We start from the raw sequence: 13,017 nt of genomic DNA on the forward strand, positions 1-13,017 counted from the left end.
TTAAACAGCACCCTGCAGACCATGAACAGGCATGACAACGGCAGATGTGACAATTGTAATGAGCAGGAAACAGTGAGAATATATTTTTAGTATTTGTCTGTCCACAATATCATCGACATAGATAGACACTCAAAAACTCACTCCAAAGAAACAGTTTAACATTAAGTCAAAGAAAAATAGTACTGAGGGACTATATTATATTCAGATTTAAAAAAAAACACATCAGTCTATCACATTCTGACTCACACTCCTTTCCAGAAGGTGGCGGTGATCCGCCGATAATTTGTTTACCAACCGCCATTCAAAAGAAGAAGAAGAAGAAGAAGAAGAAGAAGAAGAAGAAGAAGAAGAAGAAGAAGACGACGACGACGAAGAAGACGAAGAAGAAGAAGAAGAAGAAGAAGAAGAATTTGTTAGATTTCAGTCGGTTTCATTTACTTCGTTATCAGTCAGGGGCTTTTAATGCACAATAATGAACTATTGTGACTACGACTCTGACGGATATTCGTCTAATGAGGACGCAGACTACGTCCCATCAGGTGAGAACTGGCGCTTTACAAAACACTGGTTAGTTGCTACGGGAAAATCACCCGAGGATTCTACTGACGGTCATTGTTGTGCTGATGGATCATGACCTGAGATCATCCCAGGCAGGCACATATGGAGCGAACGGGAGAAGTACGCCTTTATCATAATGGTCGTCCTTTGCTTGTACTTTTGGTATATGTGCTGAAATCGTTTTTGTATATTTGATTTCATAGTCACTCATGTCGAGGGTTGTTATCTTAGATGTAACGAAAAAAGTAAAATATTTGGAGCGATTCATTAGTAACGATTTATGTGATGATGCTAATATAACTACATATGACCTACTGTTCTCTACAGTTTACGCAAAGCACTTGTTCAATTTTAGTAATGCAAAAGTGAAAAAGCTTCAGGTGGCACAATATGGACAATTGCAAGCCACATGTTTGTGGCTATAACAATACAAAGCACCTTTCAATCTCTGCTGAGGAGTTCGGAGTCGTAGTCTGACACAGTTGATGAATAAGTAAATAAGTGTAATTGTCTGTTTGTATGTCAAGAGCGACAGAAACGAGTGGACACACACACACACACACACACACACACACACGGTTCTAGAGGAAACAGAGTCAAATAAAATGTCCTTAAATGAGTATGTTGAAGACTGATATACTGATAGAAGCGTTTGAAAACTGTCTGTGTGAGTGAGTTGTGTGATGGAAATCTGAAAATACAAGAACACACCCAATTTGTATTTGTATATTTTAATAGGGGCTTTCTGCAGAAATGATCAACATAGAATCACAGGAATCTCAGAGTGAAGATGCAAGACAGTCATATACAAGGATCTTATATAGGAGAACTAAGGCTGTCTCTCTGAGCCAGTTCAGACTGGTTCTGCACACAGTTTGAGAGAGGAATCAAAACACAGAAATCTGATTTACATATGTTGCCTTGGAGGTAGAGCAGACATAAATTAATTTATTTGGAGAGTAAATAAGTGATATAAAGGTTTCAGGCCATAAAAGTATTTAGATGTGTTATATAGGTTTCAGGTCACAAACAGTTCAGGTCATAAAAGTCTTTAGACAGGTCTGCAAATACTTACTTTTCAACTATAAATAGATTTCAACCACAATTTTAGTTTTTAGTAATTTTTCCACTACAGTTGCTACTTACATTAACTTGAAAAAGCTGACAAATCGTCTGGCGCTGTGAAACTTGCAGATGAATATGTTCTCACACATAATACAGTTTTGACTTGGATTCTGTAATGGTAATAATTCACAGGAAATTGCAGGTTCTTCTGTTTCTCCCAAAGGCGGTATAACAACAGTGTAAATGTAAAGTGTAGAGAGGAAACTATATATGCTTTCTGGAAAAGGCAAGTGCATATTGTTGCTAATTGTTACTAATTGTTACGCGTTGAATAAGAATAAGATGCCCCCAAACTTGGTTGCATTGGACAGCTAGTCCTGTGTCAAAGAGGTCCTCTCTATCTTGGTTGGAGCTGTTGGTTTTTGCTCCATCCCTTCTGGATGTTTTTTAGTCTTTAACCAACGCTATTGACAAAGTACCATTTAAAGGGATAGTTCACTCAAAAATGACCATTCACTCGTAGAAGAAATTCCTATGATCAATAATTGATCGTCTATTAATTATGTCCATCCCTACTTCCAAGAGCTTCAGGATACAAACTGCGTTCTTCGCTGTAAGGTGAATGTCATGGAGAGCCGCTCAACACAATTGAATCTGAAGATTGTGGTGGTCACAGAAGGAGAGGAGAAAATCAATCAATCAATCAATCAATCAAATTTTATTTGTATAGCCCATATTCAAAAATCACAATTCTTGTCATAGGGCTTTAACAGGGTGTGACATCCTCTGTCCTTAACCCTCAGCATGAGTAAGGAAAAACTACTAAAAAACATTTTTAACAGGGTAAAAATACATAGAAACCTCAGAGAGAGCCACATGTGAGGGATCCCTCTCCCAGGACGGACAGAAGTGCAAAAGATGTCAGGTGTAGGAAACCATCATCAAGATTAAAGTTTTTAGCAGCATTGATGAGGATAAACATTTTGAAGGATAACTTCAATACTATATGTCAAGCAGTCCTGATGCAATCATAGTCTATGGTCAGCAGCCAGCAAGATCATGGTCCGCCATCCAGATCGGATCCACTATAGTCCACAGTCATTGTCCACTGCCGCTTATTAGGATCCATCATCAGCCGCCGACCTCGGTCGTGGTCCACCACCATTATATGATGCCAACGCGACACAGGATCCGCCATTACCACTACGATCAGCCTGCACGATATAGAATCCGCCATACTGGATCCACCATTGCGACCTCTGATGCGCGATCCACAATCGTAATCCATGGTGCGGCCACAGCGGGCCCAGATCTGCATGCGATAAAGCAAAGGGACTCGGGGAAGGGGTCAAGTCAGTAACATTTACTGATGAGATATGACTTACTTTGATGTGATAGGGATGGAGAAGAGGAAGGAGAAGCTGGAAAGAGAAGCTCTGTATGTCATAAATTCCCTTTGCGTCTTAGCATCATCAGGGTTTTTTGCCTTGTAATCAATGATACAATGATAACGGCCGAATTTGGGGGTACACTGGCTACTGGTTTGTATGGTAGTATGATGATAACCATGTGGCTCACTCAGTAGATCAGCCATCAATACCTCTACGCCGTTTTAAACTAAACGCTTCCTATTTTAGAACATGGGAAAAGTAACGTTCTGCCGCACTAACTAGCTCTAACTATAAGCTTTATCTAAAAGGAAGGTTTTGAGCCTACTCTTAAACGAACAGATGGTGTCTGCCTCCCGAACTGAAAGTGGTAGATTATTCCACAGCAGAGGGGTTTGATGGCTAAAAGCTCTGGCTCCTACTATACTTTTAGAGACTTTGGTAAAATGGCATCATATTTTTCAGGGCCTTGAAAGTGAGGAGGAGAATTTTAAATTCTATTCTAGTCAGGACACGTGCTGCTGCATTTTGGACAAGCTGCAGAATCTTTAACATCTTACTGCTGGAGCATGATAGTAATGAATTACAATAGTCCAGTCTCGATGTAACAAAGGCGTGGACTAGTTTTTCTGCATATTTTGCGAAAGGACATGTCTAATTTTTTAGATATTACGCAAGTAGAAAAAGGCTGTCCTAGAATTTTTTTTTTAGGTGTGAATTAGGGGAGAACGTGGCCTAGGGGATAGAGCGGGTGTTCTGCAACAAGAAGGGTGCTGGTTCGAATCCCACTCTATCCCATCTGCATGCCTAAGTGTCCTTGGCAAGATACTGAACCTCTAAAAATGTCCCCTCATAAATACTGAAGTAAGTCGCATGTAATGTAATGTGATGTAATGAATTAAAAGACAAATCAGGATCAAAGATCACTCCCAAGTTCCTGACTGTTTCATTGGAAGCAAGGGATAGGTCGTCTAGCGCAGCTATATCTTGAGATAATGTATCTCTAAGGTGTTTAGGGCCAAGTATTATAACCTCTGTTTTATCTGAGTTTAATAAGAGAAAATTGTGGGTCATCCAGGTTTTATGTCCTTGAGACATGCGCGAAGTTTAGTTAATTGATTACTTTGTTCAGGTTTTAATGACAAGTATAACTGAGTGTCATGCGCATAGCAGTGGAAATTTACCAAGTGTGTCCTGATTATGTTTCCTAGTGGAAGCATATATAATGAGAATAAAATTGGGCCGAGCACGGAGCCCTGTGGAACACCATGGTTAACTTTGGTGCGCATAGATGACTCATCATTAATTTGCAGGAATTGGGAGTGATCAGAAAAATAAGATTAAACCAGTTAAGTTGATTAACTGTTTAAGGCTTTGTAATAAAATGTGATGGTCAATTGTGTCGAATGCTGCACTGAGATCACTGAGAGTACCATTTCAATTATCTCTCCTTAATACCGACCCTTTTGGTAGACATGTGATCGTCTCAGGAAGCATCAATTATATTCCTATCGTCTTAATATTTATGGTCCTGATATTGATGACCCTGACTTTTTTCGGAATGTTTTCAATTTAATACCTGATCAGAATTCTACTATCTTAATTATAGGGCGTGACTATAATTGTTAGTAGGGATTAGGGTTGTGCAATATTAGGAAAACGAAATCAATAATGTTGTTTAATATCGCGATGACAATATAACTTGCCACAATAAAGAAACAGTCCCTGGCTATGGTCACAAAGACCACAGACAGCTCCACAGCCGGGAGAAGGTGCACAGCCTGGTCACAGCGCCACCAAGTCCGGTGCAGACACCATATCTCATAGCTGACTGTATTATTCTCAGATTGTTGAACTTCTGAATGGTGAGATGATGTTTGTACCTGTGTTTGACAGCTGTGTTTTTCTGTTGTATTTGTTGTTGAAGCAATTTTTTGCCAGGTCTATCTTGAAAATCTAAAAGATTTCAAGATCTCAATGTCAAGAAGACTACCTACATGTGGGTGCGTGTGTATATATATATATATATATATATATATATATATATATATATTACGGTTTCTGGGCAATACGATAACCGATAATTACATGCTTCACATGGCTGATACGATACCATTTTCAAGTTTCTTAAAAATAAATTCATAGCCTTTAGTTAATGCACACCTGAGGGTAAAATTGCAAAACATAGTAAGAAAATATGGAAACATTTATACTAGTGCTGTCAGTTAAACGCGTTATTAACGGTGTTAAACGCAAACCCATTTTAACGCCGTAATTTTTTTCTCGCAAGATTAACGCAGAGCTGACAACTCTCAGTTTCGTTTGTCCTCCACTCTGACCCGCTCTCACTAATTATCACGACCTGATCAGTACATGAAGACACTTAGTGTTTGTTGATTCGCCACAGAGTTTAAGAGGCTGCATTTAAACATCATGAAAATGACTCTTCAACATGTTGTGATCTGTACAATTAACGGAGCAGCACGCAGACATGATCCGGCACCATCGATTCAGAACCAAGCACATGACCGAACGTTTGTCACCTAAATCGTCCCAATAAAAAATTAACTATTAACGTGAACTAGTTCTTGGAACTTGTTCTTTTTAAATGTGATACGATACAATCACAATACTTAGTTGGTTATACGATATGAATTGCGATTCTGTAAGTATTGCGATTCGATTTCTTTTGGTTATTTTTTTTTTTTAAATACTGGACTATGGAAAACAGATGAATTATACCTTCAAATATAACACAGTCAAATTCACTTAGAGCTTTACAATTTTTTTTTTTCAAATAATAACTTAATTACTGCCGGGCAGCCAATAGAGAAAGTAAATACAAATTTGCCCTATTATTGTCCCTTTCAACTGCACACAAACTGACAGATTAAGAAATATATGCCACTAAGTCTACTTTTAAACAATAAATAAAAGGTAAATTAAATGGAATGAATACAATTTTACTTAAAATATAAACTTTGAAATAAATAAAACTTAGACTATGAATAGGGTTGCAAAGGGGTTAAAATTGTCCGGTAAATTTCCGGAAACTTTCCATGGGAATATTGATTGGGAATTTTGAAAAAAAAATAACACGGAAAATTAAGCGCTGAGCAATAAAAACATCATTCAAATCTCTATTCTAAAGATGTATGGAATGCAGGGCTATTGAGGCCTGCTGTAGTGTGCAGGACTAGTCAGGTGAATTTCGATGATATTACTAGGGAAAATATATTAGCATGCTGATTGAGGATTGTTCATCTGTTAATCTAGCCCAGGGGTGGGCAAACATTTTGACTCGCGGGCCACAATGGTTTCTAAAATTTGACTGAGGAGCCGGGCCAGGACCAGATGGATGGAGTGTTTTTGTGAACTAATATAGATGAAATGGAAAAATCCTTACATGAAATGATTTGGCCTTTAACAAATAGCAAAGCATGTATTTGCAAGGCAATTTAACAATACCCGCCTTAGTAGTTGCCTCTTGAATCGCAGTTTGTCAGTGAAAAAAATTAGCTTAGTCTGTAAATTAGCCGCCCATACTTGCGTTGACTGCTTTCTAGCGTAGTTAGCATGCTTCGTAGCAAAGTGACGACTGATGTTGTACTCCTTGAAAACTGCGACAGTTACTGGGCTTATCAGGCATACAGCCTTCGATTGGACTTCAGTGACAAAGTATTTTGTTGTCCACTCCGTGTTAAACACTCAGCACTTATTGTCCACTTTTCGTTTCCTTGATTCGCTCATTTTACAGAAGGGCTTACAGGGTGAAGCGAAAAAGTGAAGGGACATCATTTGCCCTTTCGAGCCCTATGCACAACACTCCCGGTCAAATTTAATTTAGCAGACGCTTTTATCCAAACCAACTTACAATAAGTGCATTCAACACCGAGTGTACAAACCCAGAACAACAAGAAGCAGAAAGTACAGTTTCCTAAAAAATTAAGTAAAACTACAAAGTGCTATAAGTAAGTGCCATTCAAGTGCTACTAAATTGTTAGTTTAATTTACTTTGCCCATGTCTGATCTAGCCTATTTCTATTCATTTATCCATCAAGTTTAAAATATTCTTAAAGACGATACAATTGTTCGGCCAACTATTTATATCTCTGATTTGCTATAGTGTTTTTTTTACAAGATTTTTTTCTCATCTTATTCTACAGAACAATGCCACGTGCACTATCTCATGTGTGGAGACATTTCACCCCAGCCAATGTATAAGGAAAGGCTGTGTACATTTGCAAATAATGTGCAAAGACCTATGTTAAGAATGACACAAAGCTGCAGAAACATATAGTCAATTGCCCAAAGTTTCCTCAGGGCTCAAATCAGCTATGACAAAACAAAATGTTTATATATATGTCTGTATATTAAAGGTAAATACAGTTAGTATAAATTACCTACACAATTTCCAGAATATTCCTGTTAATTCCCATGGAAAGTTTCCAACTTTGAATATTCCCGGAATTTTGCAACCCTAGCTATGATTCACTTTTGTTTGAATGTAGGCTATATAGAGTCAGTGCTTGGGTATGTTTAGATTCTTGTGCAAAAAAAAGAGCTGGTCAACATGCTCTGGGGTGAGGTTAGTCCGCCCCCCACATATCCCCCCCCCGTATAAAACCAATAAATCTGCCTCGATTTTGGAGGCAGCTTGGTGATTTAAATATCGTCATACACGAATCACAATTCGTTTTTTTCCACCATCCCTAGGTCAGAGGCAAAGACACATTTAAGTATGGTGTGGTATGTTTTTATTATTACTTACTTACCATCAGACTATAGGCAGAGAAGGTCTCTGGTTCGTCTCCGGTTCGACTCCACGGAGAGGCAACAAAAGACGAACCTGGATTGATCTGTCCAAAAATCCAAGAATCTCCCTACCCTGTCTAGTGCCCCTGAGCAAGGCACCTTACTCCCCCAACATCTGCTCCCCGAGCGCCGTACATGGTCGCTCACTGCTCTGTGTGTCCTGCACACAGATGGGTTAAATGCAGAGGTTAAATTTACCTACCTGCATGAGTGTGTTGTGCATGTCTGTGCATGTGTTTGGTACAATTAAACATATCTTAATTTGGACTTGCCATCCCTAAAAAAAAAAGTTAAATGTATATATCCGCCTTCTGTCATTTATCCTTACGTTCCCACAACAATATATGTATAGAAAATGGGGATTTTTCGAGCTTATAGAAATGGTGATGAATCGTGTTTTATCACAGCTACCCTGTGATTAATCTGATTAAAACATTTTAAGCGTTTGACAGCGCTAATATATATATGTACACAGTGAAGGAAATAAGTATGTGATCCCTTGCCCATTTTATCAGTTTGCCCACAGACAAATAAATGAACGGTCTATAATTGTGGTAGGTTGGTAGGTAATGGTAGGTTTATTGTAACAGTGAGAGACCGAATTTCAAATAAAAAATCTAGAAAATCACAACATATAAAAGTTATAAATTGATTTGCATTTAATTTTGTGGAAAAAAATATTTGAACCCCTTACAAAACATGACTTAATATTTGGTGGAGAAACTGTTGTTGGCAAGCACAGAGTTCAGACATTTCTTGTAGTTGGTCACCGGGTTTGCACACATCTCAGGAGGGATTTTAGTCCACAACCCTTTGTTGTGCTGAGGGAAGAAGGTTGTTGCCCAAGATTTCACGGTTCATCGCCCCATCGATCATCCTCTCGATGCAGATACGTCATCCTGTCCCCTTAGCAGATAAACAACCCCAAAGCAAAATGTTTCCACCTCCATGCTTGACAGTGGGGATGGTGTTCTAGTCATAATTTATCTTTCTCCAAACACGGCAAGTCAGGTTAATGCCAAAATGCTTGATTTTAGTCTCATCTGACCACATCACCTTCTCCCCAGCCTTCGCTGAATCATTCAGTCTTGAGGTCATTAACAAGTTCCTCCCGTGTAGTTCGGTTCCCTTACCTTTCTCATGATCATCAATACCCCAGGAGACGAGATCTTGCGTGGAGCCCAAGACCGAGGGCAATTGATGCTCATTTTTTGTTTCTTCCATTTCCCGAAAAATCATATCAACAGTTGTCAACTTCTCACCAGGCTGCTTGCCGATGGTCTTGTAGCCCATTCCAGCCTTGTGCAGTTCTAAAATCTTGTCCCTGAAGTCCTTAGACAGCTCTTTGGTCTTGCCCATGGTGGAGAGGTTGGAATCTGATTAATAGATTCTGTGGACAGGTATCTTTTATACAGACAACGAGCTGAGATTCTGAGTACTTTCTTAAAGTGAGAGGACTAATCTGACCGGTGGGAGCCAGAATTCTTGCTGATTGGTAGGGGATCAAATACTTATTTCCTCAATCAAATTCAAAGCAATTTATAACTTTTAAATGTTTGATTTGCTCTTTTGATTTTATTCGATTATAGAAAATATTAATTTCTTTGTCACTGGGAAAACTTACAAAAGCGATCAAGGGATCAAATACCTATTTCCTTCACTGTATTAGACGCACAAAATAAATCGTTCTTCTCCTTAATTTGATCTTCAATTTCTCTAACTTGTTCTTCTCATTCTTCTTTCGCCTTAGATGATAATTTAAGCGAAGATGACATTAACCAGTGTTTAAAGGAAGACCCTCTGTACGAAAATGATGTTGTACCACATCCTGATGATGTCAGCAAAACAAAAAGGAAGAAGAAGGCCATCAGCATGAGGTGAATGTGGTTTCATTGACTCTCCTCAATGTGTTTAATAATTGATTAGAGTAAAGTAAGATACATCTTCGGCTTTTCTTATTAAAAGTAGGTGCTACTAATCAAAACGACTTGCATTCACTGATGTCCTTGAAATATACAATTCACAGAAAGAGGAAGAAAGGAGTACTAAAATTTGAGATGGAAGGAGGGGATGGAGGTGAAGCACAAGAGTCCCATCCAGCACAGGAAGAGATGGTCAAACCCAGAGGGGAAGGGGATGTTGATGAAGAGAATTCAAAGAAAAAATCTGATGACCTCTGGGTGAGATTCCTGTCTGATGTTGGATCCAGACCCAAACAATCCACAGATAATGCACAGTCAAGTACCACACAGAAGGTAAAGATACCTGTTGTATATTCTAAACCCAAATTTATAACTAAAGCTGCTTTAGACAGAGTGAACTCTAGACTCGAGAAAAAATCCATATCGTGCATCCCTACTACGTACATATCTACTAAGTAGATAATTCCCCAATAATCCCTGCATAGATATCCTCAGTTGAAAAAGCATAGATGACACTGATGAAGATGTCAAAAAAGTTATCGGTTATATGAGCAGGTGCCTGTGGTGATGTGCTTTAACAAAGTCACATTATCTCTTTAGAGGAATTAATACATAACATCCTGCCTCTCTATGGTACACCTGCCCCTCATTTGAATCCTGCAGAGGATACGTTGCTATTGTGAACACGTCTGAGCAGTGAAAGGCCAACGGTGGAGAAAGTCTCGACCCAATTCTGACCAGATCCTCTGCAAGACATATATAGACATTGAAAATGGCTTAAAATGGTGCATGTTTTAAAACAGTTGCAAATGTTATGGTGCTTTCAGGGAGTAGACCGATTAAGTTAAAAGTAAGCTTTGACAGAGAATCCTGTTCTAAAGGTGGATTTAAAGAAACAACCAATTCTGGCGCAGGTCTCTGCTGGTTTTATAGACTGTGATCTATATATGAAATCTTGCAGAACCGTCCATCGGATTTTCAGAGAGCTATAAACTGAGTTTATTTCTAACTTGGTCTCCAATAACTGTCACTGACCTCAGGTTATTTATAATATTTTAAAACTCTTACAAACACCCGAAATTCTCCTCTTAATCTTCCTACATCTGTCTTGTGTTATTATTTTCTTAAATCCTTTGTTGAAAAATGTCTGTTCTTAGATCTTCTCTAACTACGACCAATGACCATGACCCTCCTATCCCTCCTATTTGCCCAGCTGTTTTTTTTCCTCCCCTCATACCAAGGAAATGTATAATATAACATACGGAATTTAAAGATCCAGTATTTCAATATTTTATCCCCATTATTTGTAAATACCAAAAATATACATATAATAAAAAAAGAAAACAACCAAAACAGTAAAAAAAAAAAAATGTTTACAAATTTGTATACAGTAGTTGTGCTGTGAAAATACAGGTTGATATCAGTTAGACAGACAGAGGACCAGCTAAATTAATATACATAGCAGACAGGTCATTCTCACTAAGGAGGCAACGTAGACAGATTGTTAAAATGAAAAATTAAAGGTTTCCATTTCTTAATAAAATGATCCTTGAGAGTTTCAAGACTCAAGGAAAACATTATTTCCTTTAGCCAGCCAGACTGAGATGGTGAAAGAGATTTCCACGCAAGCAGAATTCTATAGTTCAAAGAGTGGTGAAGGCAAGAATGTCTCTTGCTTTAGTCCCATATTTGGTAGATTTGGCTGGCACTCCAAAATAACTAACCCTAATCCTAATGCAATTTTCACCTGGATCTCCACTAAATCTACAGTCTAGTTTAGCTCAGCAATTTTAATAGACTAGGGAAATTCAATTTAAATTGCAGGGTCTCCCTTTTTTTAAGGACGTCTGGTGAGGGATTGGAAACACATTGCTTATCGAAGTTGTAAATTGAATCAGTCAAATGTTGTCGCTTCTCCATTTTTGACATTTTTGAGTGAGAAATAATTTTAGGGCTTGAGCGGTCCAGGCTACTATCCATAACACAATTAAAATCCCCTCCCAAGATCAATTGATGTGTATTTAAGTTTGGAGGGGAGGCTAATAGTCTGTTGGCCAAGTCAACGTCATCCCAGTTCAGAGCGTACAAATTCATATATAAAACCAGTATGTGGAATAGAGAGACCGTCACCATCTTATAACATTTGTTGCAACAAATTGTGTTTTTTTGCTGATTTATATCGCAACTCACTGTTTCCTGTTTTTTGGGGTGAAATTGGAGTGGCATACATAACTAATCCAAGTTTTACTCAGAAAATGATCCAAAAGAAAGGTGTTCCTGGGTCTGTTATTTTGATCTGTCCATTTACGGCTGTAGTTATACGTTTTTTGCCGTACTACGTTTCGGATGTAGGCCTAGCCCATACAAAGTCAAAACACAAAAATAGAATAGAAATAGTAAATATGTAGATTTATTATTACAGAGTAATGTCATAGCTGAAATGTTCCATTAGACAAAATTAAGAAAAAAGATTAATTAATATATTAATTATAAAGCAGTGTATAAAGGTCCTGCAGCTGTCCCATGTCCAAAAGCTTTCATTAAAGGTGCAGTGTGTAAGCTTGAAGTGGAAAGGATCTATTGACAGAAATTTCAGATAAAATAATCCTAGTGAAATTTTAGTTAAATAGGTGTGTGTTTCATCTAAATTATACAGATTGTTGTTTTATTTACCCTAGAATTTGCCCTTTTATATTGAAATACTTTCAGCTCTCTTTGAAGGCTACCATGATTCTTGTAGTAGCCCAGACTGGACAAAGTATCACCCTTTGAGTTTTTATGAAAACTGATGGTTTCCACAGGCTCCCTTAATGTTTGGAAGGGGCGGTTGAGGTGAGGGGCATTCAGCTGCAACTTGACACTTCACTACTTTATGTCACTAAATTCTACACATTGCAACCTTAAGTACACCTACCATTAACAATTGCTAATAAGTCAGTGTTTCCCCTACCATTATATTAGGAGGGGCGCCATTTTTTAAAATTATATATATATAAATATAATTTATCTGTTTTATACGACGGCATGTCATTTCCGTCTCTACATGGTCGCGTGTTTAGATTTCTCCTCTGCTCTCTGTATCGCCCAGGGCGGAGTCCCATCCTGATGCACGCACACTAACACACAGACCCGTGCGCGCACACACAGGTGAGGACTCTCCCACCAACGGAAACCCCCCTAGCATTCGGCCCGCCCCCAGAACATTGGCCTTGCCCCCCTAGCATCCGCCCGGCCCCCGAGCATCCGCCCCCCCATTTCTAGTTACAATA

General features: G+C 38.5%; 1 protein-coding gene across 1 annotated transcript in view; it reads left to right on the forward strand.

Annotated features, from left to right (window-relative positions):
• Positions 1-317: 317 nt before the first annotated feature.
• The window catches only part of cfdp1 (craniofacial development protein 1), a 28,565-nt gene continuing 15,865 nt past the window's right edge, over positions 318-13,017 (forward strand). The window contains exons 1-3 of the mRNA XM_062390085.1: positions 318-539; positions 9,577-9,703; positions 9,853-10,081. Of these exons, the coding sequence (XP_062246069.1) occupies positions 473-539; positions 9,577-9,703; positions 9,853-10,081 (423 nt within the window). The 5' untranslated portion in view covers positions 318-472. The remainder of the gene's footprint in view (positions 540-9,576; positions 9,704-9,852; positions 10,082-13,017) is intronic.

This window comes from Platichthys flesus, chromosome 6 (assembly GCF_949316205.1).
Source record: "Platichthys flesus chromosome 6, fPlaFle2.1, whole genome shotgun sequence".
NCBI lineage: Eukaryota > Metazoa > Chordata > Actinopteri > Pleuronectiformes > Pleuronectidae > Platichthys > Platichthys flesus.